Source organism: Epinephelus moara, chromosome 24 (assembly GCF_006386435.1).
Source record: "Epinephelus moara isolate mb chromosome 24, YSFRI_EMoa_1.0, whole genome shotgun sequence".
Lineage (NCBI taxonomy): Eukaryota > Metazoa > Chordata > Actinopteri > Perciformes > Serranidae > Epinephelus > Epinephelus moara.
Genome location: NC_065529.1, coordinates 11749183 through 11760664, shown reverse-complemented (window position 1 = coordinate 11760664; position 11482 = coordinate 11749183). Strand labels below are relative to the sequence as shown.

The following is an 11482-nucleotide window of genomic DNA, read 5'->3' as shown; positions in this document are numbered from 1 at the left end:
TTGCTTCATTGGCATCCTCCCATGACCCTCTACCACTGTGCCAAATTTCACATGGATTGACCAAGTCAGTGAGGAGAAAAACGTGTTTTCCACATTATATAGTAAGATAACATAAATAAAAGTGTGAGAGGAATCAGATGAATGGTTGTAGAGAAAATCAAAGGGCACAGACAGAAACTCTTCCACTTTAGTGTCAGAGAGTTTCGGGTGTTGTAGGAACGACAGCTCAGGTTGTTTGAATGACAAACACGAAGCTGCTGGTGGAAACACTGCCTGAGGAACAAACCTCCATCAGTCTGCTCACACTGGGTCTGATGTCGAGATGTCAGCCCTCATGAAATAAAACCTTTGACGTTAACGAAACTGCTCCAGCTGCTCAGGATCCTTCTGGTTTTACCACATATTTAAAAGACGACCTCTTTATCATTGCTTTGTCTGTAGATTTATTTCATTGTACTGATGATACATTCCTACTTTGACTGAAGGAACATGTTTAATGCAGGACTTTGACTGTGTGGTTTTCAGTTACTGGATGTGAGACTCTACAGTGAAGGAGAGATTTCCTGCTTATCACCAGGAAAAAAACCCACCCCATACAAAGCTGGTGTTTACTTTTAAAGCTGGTTGCCAACAGTTGCAGGCGGGTCCCAAAAAACCACACAAACACTGAATGAAAAGCGTCTGCACAGAGCTGTGGATCTTTGTTATCACCTAAACATCTGCAGAGCGACTAAAACTTGAGTCACAGTAACATGAACTCACACAGAGAGAGAGAAACCTGCAGAGCAACATAACAGGTCTGACACACTAACACACCCTCTGAGCTCGCAGCAGCACGTCGGCTCTGAACCAAGAGCTGACGGAAGGATCACAAACTTACAACTGATCAGAACAAAGCTGACTGGGGGCAAAGTTATTCAGATGAATATTTATAAGACTGAAGTTAAAAGGATAGCTAGGGTCCAACCGGTCTCGCTCTGAAGTCGTTGAATACTGGCACTTGGTCAGCGACTTCCAGTGTCAGACACCAACGAAGAAAGCTGTCCTTTCACGTCGGCATGATATGTAGCCGGTCGCCATTATTGTTTTAACAAGGTCAGAGTGAGGTGTTGCTTGGATCATTTGGTTGTATGAAGTTCTTGTCCAAACAGTACGTGTCAAGTCGGCACGTCCCCAACTTGGAGAAGCTAAACAAAGTCCTGTTGTGAACAGGTGCAGCAGCTAAATGTAAAATCAATGAGTTTAACTGTACACTATATTTAGAGCATTTTCAAGAAACTGCAAGAAACTGACATTGATTTTTTTAGACAGCTAAAATACATTTTGCCGCTGCCCCCTGTTTCACTTCTGTGTCAGTACTCCAGTCTGCTTCTCCAAACTGGTGTGCTGACTGACATCTACTGTGTGTAACTGACCTATGGCTAAGTCCCGCCCTCAAACACGATGAGCCAATCACAGTGCGTATAGCCATTCCCATACACTGGGACATTCTCTGCCTGGACGTCCATTGAAATGCATTACAGAAAGTCAGTTTGTTCGGTTTTATGAGCTTTTTCTGAGATTTGAAGTTTAAAAATGGTCAAACGGTGTGCATGGGGTACATGCAACTCTGACACAAGGTATCCTGAGAGGCTGGGCGACCAGGTGTATTTTTTACACTTTAAACCACATCTCAACCGAGAAAAGTGTCTCCTTTGGATAAAGTTGTGTGGTAACGTTAGACCACAACATCAACTCAACGTGAATAAGATTAACAATGATGTCTACATCTGTTCTAAGGTAAGTCAACATTGTGTTTGAGGCAACATATTGTCACTTTGCTGGAAAGAAATATAAAGTTATCTTTAACATCTCTAGCTAACGTTAGCTAAAGTTAGCCTAACGTTAGCTCCTAGCTGCGTTGTTCATCATGTCACCTTGTTTGCTGGGAGTTCATTAGCCTATTTTGTTCTAGTTTTGTACTTTGGTGATCGTACATCATTGTTAGCTGTTGTCCAAAGGGCTCTAGTTAAGCTAACGTTAACTTCTGGAGCTTAGCTTCATTAACTTATCTGTAATGGCAGAGATAACAAAGGTTGGCAAACGTTATGCTGAATGATTCAGTGTAAATACTGTAGCACCAAACTAACGGAGAGACACTCTTGGTAAAGATGGTAAAAAGGCCGTTATCCTTTTCTCATATTCTGAGCCAAAAACCTTAACTTCAGTGGCACTTTAACTTGTTGTCTTTGATGGTGACGGCAACCAGATGCGGTTCACAAGCGTACACTGTGACCTGTAAATTTTGGCTTGTAATTTAAGCTTTTCATCGACCTTCTCAACAATAAAATGATGAATATATCCCTCCAATGCGTAGTTTAGGCCCTTTTGGTTACTTCTCAATGACATCTGATCATTATGTCCCCAAAAATCATCAATTGCCTCCTGTGAAATGCCGTGTACTGTGACACCTGCCATAGCGCCAGTCACTGAATGTTGATAGTCTGTCCGAGTGAGTGGAGGGGGCGTGGCTTAGCATAGGTCAATACTCTGACGATGGATATGAACCTCAATCAACCCCACTTCAAATGATCCAAACTGTCCCTTTAATACTTTTTAATGATAGCTAATCAGGATTAAAGTATCTTCTTCCTGTCTTTTAACTTACGCCTATTGTTTGTTCTGTCTTGTGTCTAAATCAGACAATATAAATATGTTTGTCACGTTTGGATCTGGATTCTCGTCCTTTCATTCATGTTGTTGAGGTCACGATTGTCAACCACACACCAATTATTTCTCAGTCTTGAGTATTAAGTAACAAATATTGTGATAATCATAATAATTAAAGGGCGCTCATGTTGTCAGTTAAACCAGAGAGTGGGCGACTCGTTCCTCAGCTGTGACTCACTTGCAGCAGAGAACACAGTGGTAATAAGTCATTGTGTAACATACACACACTGATCTGCTGGACTTGTTGTAAATCCATCAGAGTATCATTATGTCATAACCACACACACACACACACACACACACACACACACACAAACACACACAAGCCCACTGAGCCTGTCAGAGACAACCCACAGGGTCCAGGGCCCCTGACGTCTCTGTGGCTGTAAGTTCAGACAGACACTGTCTCTATCAGGCTAAGGTTCTGATGATGATCGGCAGTCCTCTGCTTTACTGAGACACCAACCTGACTGAAATACATGATGATGAAAAACATGGCAGGTGTTCTGGAAATGTCTTTCTCTTCGATTATCAACCAACATCAGTATAGAAATATATTTAGAGTAGAGACTTAGATCCTTTACTCAAGTTACGACCCAATGGCCAGAAAAAAATGTTGGTTTCTGCAAATATTTCTTCCATAAGTTTCAACAATACTATGGTTACCATGTGTTAGATTTGGGCACAAATAACACTTGGTTATGGTTGGAAAAGATCAGGTTATGGCTTTGGTCCTGTTTCTACGACAACGATTGGAACCGAAAACGGTAAACTTTAGTTTTGGCCGATCGTTAACACGACAGCAGCGTTTTGGGTGCCTGAAAACACAACATTTTGAAAACGGGTTCCAGAGTGCAATTTTTTGGAAACAGTACTGTCTCCGTTGTCACGTACATTTGCATTAAACAGTTTGTCTGAAAACGGAGACTTTTCGCACATGCGCATCATAGATGCATGCGAGAAAGTCGACCATCACAACAACAATGGCGGACTCCCGAGCTCTGTTTGTTGAATTTATCAATGCTTCTCCAGCAAAGTGTAGATCTACTGTAGCAGCTCCACCTCATTGTCCATCCAGACAAACGTTTGTGCGGTTGCCATTTTATTTGTCTATACATCACCGCTCTGTAGAAGGAAGCGCAGGTGTTGTTTCATTACAAAGTCACACCGCCAACTCTAAAAATACCCGGTCCTGGGGGGAACTATCCTGGCAGAGAACACAGTAATGTCTCCGTAAAAATGGCACTATCCTTGGTGGAAAAACAGCGACAGGTGTCTCCCCTAGGTGTTATGTCATCCTCCACCTCCACATGACAAAGTCAGCTCATATACTAAGTCACTTTAGAAATGTGCAATGTAACGTACTGTGGCTCTCAGAAACATAACAGCATTTTTGTTTGGCGACTGGATGGTGTGTAAAAGTAGAAATATCATGGTCTAAAAGTCCTGAACGTACGTGTGCAGAACAGCTCCTTTATATTGTTCAAGAATGATGATCATGTCAGAGCCTTTTTATGTTGTAGTTCATCAACATGGAGCAAAAGTTTAATGTACTTTGTATAGTACTGGGTATATTAGTAGTCAGCTGTGGTACTAAGTCTCATTATATACACATATCATATGTTTTTTAATGTAAAAAATGATGATTTGCTGCAGAGCTGCAGCACGTTTTCTTTCTGTCTGGATCGTCCTCTTCCTGTGCAAGAATGGTCCCTGAAAGCAGCATCTATTATTCATGGAGTATATGAGCACTCTGCTAAAAGGCGTTAATGTACAGAGACAGAGCCGCGCATAATTGTTTATATCTCTACTGTCGTGCAAGCCGTGAAAGCACTGCTGTTTGAAAAGATGTCAACATGTTTGTAGAAGTTCGCCTGTGAAGCCACAGAAAGCGCCGCAGACAGACTGAGAGGTCTCAAGATGCCAAGAGGAACCAGCGAGAGACAATTATTCAGTTACACTGTACGTAAATACAGTTCAGAAGTTTGTAATGTCCTGAAAGCAAGTGTCAGATGTGTGAGAGGATTCCTTTAAATGTCTGAATGGACTTTGATGCATTTAGTTTGTAGAAAGTCCTCTTTACAAACAGATGGGTTTTTTTAATACATGGAGAATATGACGCTGTTCGATGGTTCAACCAGACTGACAACTGAGAGAGACAAAGATCCTGCTGAGCAACAGCTGAGTAAGAACAGAAGAAATCAGCAGGCACTGGCAAAACAAACAAATATTAACAGGTTCCTGTTTCACTGTCAAGCCTCTAACAAGCTGGAATTAACGTTAACACAGCTCCTCTTCAAACTTTACAATAGAAACAGAAGGTTAGTGTAGGGCAGCGGGTCTCAACCAGGGGTGCAGGGACGACCTCAGCCCGTTCTCTTTCCTAGGTCATCAAATACTGACGCTTCATCACAGCCCTCTGCATGTGCTATCAACACCAAAGACACCCTTTAGCATTTTCTGTCTCCAAGGTTAACCCATCCGCAGCCATTCTTGATGCTGAGAGAAACTGTCGTAGTATTAAGAGCAAGAAAGTCTGTACAGGGTCAAAGGAAACTGGACTTTCACCCAGGAGGCTGCAGTTTGTGTCCCGTGTCAACACATTCTCACACCCAACTTGTCAAACACTTGATCAGCGGCCCTACGTGTCAAACTATGACGCTCTGGGTACCCTCCAGCATCAATTTTGGATGCTTGGGGGCGGCGTGTAAATTTAAGTTTGTAACATGTAGTGTGCCTTTTTTGAAGTAAACTGCCGTTTTTACAGGACCCGGTGCATCTCATATTGTTGCTAAGGAGCGCCTTGATGTGTCAGTATCTGCTGCCGAAGGCCACTGACCACGTGTTTGTATTTGAGGAGTTAGGGATGAGATTGGGGTGCCCCATGCATTCTCATGCCAAGTCGTCAGATGTTGCCGCTTTGTCAGTGGCCTTTTAAGTCTACATATTACGCACTAGGTATCCTTCTGTGTCTGCTGTTGACATTCCTAGATGTTGCTACCAACATTAGGTTTAGGCAACAAAAGCACTTGGTTAGGTTTGGCTCTACAAGAAGGAAACACCATCTTCCCTGGTGAAAGTCCGGAATTTGTTGACCTATCCACCACCCCTCCCACCTGCCTGCCCTATACGGACTTTCCTGCTTCTTATATTACATCGTTACTGGCAGTGTTTCAACCTGACACCATCCAACATGCATATCATGCTGCCATGGCAGGTGCCGTACGGCCAACCACACTGCCAAAAGTTCCGTCTGGCCACGTCACCAACTGATGGCAGGCTATCATACCACCAGGACAGGTGGCTTTTGGTGTCAGGTGTTCGATGCTAAAACCACTGACAAAGCAGCGGTATTTGACGACTTCGGAATGAGACCGGGCTGGCCATGTGAAACCAAAAAAAAAACCCCAACATAATTTACATATGGTCATAGTGCACTGACATCAAGTGTTTATGTCACGTTACGTAACAAATGTCGTAACTTTAACGCAAAAAATCTTTTTTTTTTTTTTTTTTAAAGCTAATCAAGAAGTTTTGTAGCCTGAACCTAACCACAACTGTTCCACAGCATTAACCATGTGTAACAACGTGTTCAGCTGTGCATCACAAAGAGACACTAAGGGGTAGCGTTTGTGTTGCTGTCAGACACCGAGGGGTACAAAAAGCTTCAGTATTTGACAACCTGGGAATGAGAATGGGGAGGGAGTTCCAGATGGTCCCCAGAAAAATGGGGAATATTTTATTTTCACTATTCAATTCACTACAGAAGAACAGAAGTACTAGTAATAGTCCCTCTATAGTGAGGCGATCTGACCAATCAGTTTGTGATAAAAGCACCAAATTTGGTATATTGGTATATTTGGTATACATAGCTTAAAATATACAGAAGACATCTGGATATCAGGGCATCACAGAGTAAAAAAAAGAGTAAAAAACAAACAAAAAACAACTGTATTTTAGGTGACCGCCATCTTGGAAATATGCAAATGAGGGGTAAAAGACACCAAGCTTTCTTTTGTGGTTCATGTGGTTCAAAAGTTACAGTTTAAATGGTTTTCAGGTGGTGGCCATTTTGGATTTTGCCGCCATGGTCGCCTCAATATCCAGATGTCTTCTAAATACAGTATCTTAAGCTATATTTGAACCAAATCTGGTGCTTTTATCACAAACTGAACGATTGTCTTGATTTCATGAGCAGTGCCGCATCACGATTACTCTTGTCTCAGGCTTTACTTCCTGTAGGATCATCTCCTCAACTGTGGCTGACAACTAAAGAATTCTGGTCTTAATCCCATCTAACAGATGGAGGTCCCTGAAGTGAAATCTTACCAGTGGGGGTCCGTTAACTAATCTGTATCAGTTCAGGGGTTCTTTACATGCAGAATACTGAGAGCCACTGATCAAGGGTCAGCACAGAAAGCAAGTTATGGACACTTTAAACCTCTTCACTGATCACTGATGCTTTTCTGGACTGAAAAACAAAGTCAGAATCCAAGTTGACACAGTATTCTCCCCTGTCAGGAGACACTGGGGCCACTAAATGGATGTTTGACTCCAGAGATCATTAAAGTCGTGTGTCGAAGCATCATTAGCAACTAAAAGCTGCTGCAGAGCCACAAGTTAAAAACTTTACAGTAAATGAATCCTGCCGCACCCTCGCCATCATCCCATTATCATTAGGTAAACACATCATGTCCACCATGTCCCACTGAGTGGGTAGAATCAGGTTAACATCGATTTAATGTCGTTTCTGGGAACTTGAGAGAAGGACTGAAATAACCTCAGCAGGCAGCAGAAGTGATGCAGGTTTATTTTAAACACAGAGCTGAAGCTGGACTTTGGATTTAAGATGATTTCTTACAGAAAACCAAGAAGGACGACTTCCATTTTTCTAAGTTATTAATCCTAATTTAAGTAAAGAGAGCTGAGCCTCAGGAGAGCAGCAACAGGCTGAGAAACCAATGAACCACAGCAAACACAAAACAATCTAACTTCTGCTGATGTGTCCACATGTGCTGATGACAGAATATTTTATATAACACTACAACGTGCAAAGTGAGGACTTAGCAGAACGTCAAAAGCGTCCATGGGCTACTCTTCAGCAGTGACACCAGCTTTTTGTCTTGTTCTGTACAAAGCAGTGATACAGCCTGATATTCTTCATTCGGGTGGTCAGATGGAGTCACTGCAGATCTTGTGGTGGGACTTCAAAACCAAGATCCATCACTGAATATCAGGAGTTCTAACTATGTCAATTAAGAGTTAAGGAATGACACACTACTTACTTGGTTTCTCAGTTTACAATTATTAGATATCTGATGGGCAGAGGCTGAAACCAACACATTCTCACTCTGACCTCGTCACATATTAACATTTTACAGGCTTCTTGTTACTTTACGTTCAGCTCTGCGTTGTCATGGACACGTTGTACACGAACCAATAGTCTGAAGGTTGGTGTGGAGAAATGTGTCCACAAGAAACGTCCACATTTCTGCTCGGAGAGAGAAACAAACTGACTTTTAAACTTTATGAAGACTTGGATATTAGCAGGTTTTGAATATGCACGTTCCGATTCTGCTGGGATCGTGCCACAAAAATGTTGTTTTTTCCTGAGACATCACTGAGTTTCCTGCCAGGCTTCTACCGCCTAAAGCAGGTATTTTAATTTAAAACAGGATTTTTTTCCTCACCATAATCAAGTAGTATTTGTCCCTGAACCTGCTCATGTTAACCACAGGGTCGTTGAAAGGTAAATAGATGTAAAGTTTCAACACAACCACTTCATAAAAATGTCCTTGTCCAACATTCTCTGGCAATGGTTTTAATTTTTCCTCTTCAACAGCCCTTTTAAACAGGAGTTGTGCAAATTAGCAGGAAAGCCCAATCAGTCTTTTTTCAGCATTGGCAGTATAAAAACAAAATCAGGGAGTGCAGCAAAATGCCGCCTACCTACTTTTGTTTATACAGAATGTGCCTTTTTCGGGGCAATGGGGGGCGTGAGCAAGTAACAAAACGTGTAGCTCAGCGTGTGACGTAAACAGTGACGTGGGAGGGAAGCCGCGGCTGGTCAGTCCTTCGGCGATTCTCTCGTAAGTCGGCCCGTTCTTCACCGTCCCCGTCATCTGACGGTTAATGGCCTCTTCGTTTGTGAGGACAAGGAGGGCGCGCAATTCCTTGTCTCCCCAGTTGCTCATCTTTACAGTGTCTGTCAGGTTTGTGTTTCCCTCTTGCTACTAGCTGCTCGCTAATTCCTGCTATCAGCTGTTTCCTGTTTATCCACCGCCAGTGGCTCGCAGGTGCGGTGTCATCAACAGCTCCTCTCACAAGTCATCAACAGCCCCTCCCGTTGCGGAAGGCTGCCTCGGTCTGTTTAAACTAAAAGGGTTCCACCAATATGTCTACCCTACGAGGCGGAAAATTGGGCCCCTCGGATCAACTCGCCAATGTGGCTCTGTATGTCTAAACGCTCGCAGCTTGCCGGCAAAACGGCCCAACATTCGCCGAAAATCTGGCAGTGTGAAAGGGGCTAGAGACTTTATAGAAAATATAATGTAGAAAGACAATCTGAGAGATACTTTGATTGACTAGTGTTTCAGCTGTTAGCTCGAAGTATTTCACCAAGCTGCCCTGTGAGCGGTCACTGTCACCATGACACATGGATTAATTCACAGTGCCACTCTCTGGTGTGACGAGGCCTTTAGATGATCCAACAAGCACTCCTTTTGAAGCGTACCAAGGTCTTTAGCTTAGCTTAGCACACAAACTGGAAGTAAGTGGAAACTGCTGGTCTAAATCCGTCCTAAACAATATAGTGACATAAAAAATAAACGTTCCTACAGCTCCAAAGTCATTTGATTGATAATCTTTTGAGCGGTTGTCGTTCCCGCGCTACCTGCTGATAAAACCACCACATCTGGTTTGATGAGCCGCCTCCTCCTTTAAGAATAATCCCATGTGCATTTCTACAGCACTGTTACAACAAACCTTCTACAACAAGTACAGTCAGGTTTGTGTGTAGCAACTTATTCCATTATGTCTGAGTCGAGCTATAGATTAACCAACATGGACCATTAAGTTTTAATGGGAAACTCCCAGCGGAGAATGTGAGGAAATACAGGACTGTGAAGCAACGGCTGTGGTTTCTGTCCAACTTGTTTCCAGCATTTACATGCAACATTTAAAATTTAATCACGGGCTGAGGAGTAACACGAGGCTGCAGATGTCAGACATGATGATGGGAGGCTGAGCGCTGAGCCACGCCCTGAAACTGAGCAGACGTTTGTTTGTGGAGGGAGAGGCAGGGAGATAATGGAGAGCCCACACAACCTGTTCTACGCTACTGACGGGTTGACTGAGAAAGTACAAAGCACTGGGAGGCCAATGGTGGTCACACTAGAGCTGCTACACACTAACAACTGAAACATGTAAACTTAACACAAAAGTTAAAAAGGATCAAACGAGGAAACACCTGCTCGACTAAAACAGGTACAGAGAGAGAAATGAGAAATGTGTGTAAAAGAGAAAGAGAGGAAAGATCAAATATAAAACACCTGTTAAGCACCTGATCAACTTACAGACAAGTTAAAATGGTTGAAAAGAGGCAAATAAACAATATTAATAAACCACTGTTTCAATACAAAGTCACATATTAGCTTTAAAGCCCAGTGTAACACACTCACTGACTGAACAACTGAAGAGAGGAAACTCCTCCAGTGACAAACTAAATCAACCTGTGACTCAGAAACTCTTTGAAACAAGATTAATATGATTTAAACATCATCTATAAAAATGAGATGAAACGTGAACACGTGTCCAAAACAACTCCTGTCAGTCAAAGTCTTCAAAAGTTTGACATCATTTTTAAAAACATGTTAAATGACTTCAGTTTTGTTTCTCAGACTCACCCAGAACAGAAGGTTGAAGAAGAAGAGAAGGTATTTGATGCATCTGTTCACAGCCATGGCTCGTATTCGTCTTCACTCCGTCCTCCTCAGCAGCTCCTCACTTCACGACTCACTGCCTTCAACTGACACGAGCTCCCACAGACCAGCCTGCTCTACTTGTTTCCTCTCACTGAGGGTGCGTCCCTTTAGTCCTTCCTCCTTTCCTTTCCTTCCCTGTACCCTTGTGTTCTTTCTCTACCTGCTCCTCTCCTTCTCTGTGTCCTTTGTTTATTCCCTACCTCCTCTTTTACGGCCAAAGGCACAAGCAAACTAGAGGACAATTCTTGTAATTCCAGCAGATGTGCCGCAGCACGCTTCAGAAGTGTCCCTTAAACTAATAAGAATACACACCTTGTCCGTTTTTGACAGAGCTGCTAGCCTAATTCATAAAAACTATTAACAGCCATAACTCTTTGATCCATGTCGTTCATAACTTGACTTTAAACAGTGTTTAGTTTGTCTGAAGGCAACAGAGCAACAAAGAGGAAACCAACAGCAATTAAAACTAACAGTTTTAATTATTGATTAAAACAAAGGCTAAATCAGACAGGAAAACGCTTCATGTCCAAAACACAAACTCAAAACGAAACCAGGGGGGTATTCCATCAAGCAGGCTAAAGTCAAATCCAGGCTTAAATGGCCAAGTCTGGCTAATGTGAGCCAGAGTTCTGTTCCATCAAAGTGGCTAAGATTAGCCTCACATCAGTAACCATGGAAACCATGGTTCTGGCTAAGCCTGATACATCGAGCTAAACTCCAGTTTCCGTTCCATCAACCTGAGCCACAACTCCGTTCCATCAAGGTGGTTAACCTGAATCCCAGCCTAGTAA

At 42.7% G+C, this 11482-nt stretch overlaps 1 protein-coding gene across 1 annotated transcript in view; it reads right to left on the bottom strand.

Moving 5' to 3' along the window:
- tspan9b (tetraspanin 9b) overlaps window positions 1–10772 on the bottom strand; it is a 20459-nt gene extending 9687 nt beyond the window's left edge. The window contains exon 1 of the mRNA XM_050038196.1: window positions 10614–10772. Coding sequence (XP_049894153.1) covers window positions 10614–10670 — 57 coding nt within the window. The 5' untranslated portion in view covers window positions 10671–10772. The remainder of the gene's footprint in view (window positions 1–10613) is intronic.
- Window positions 10773–11482: the final 710 nt, after the last annotated feature.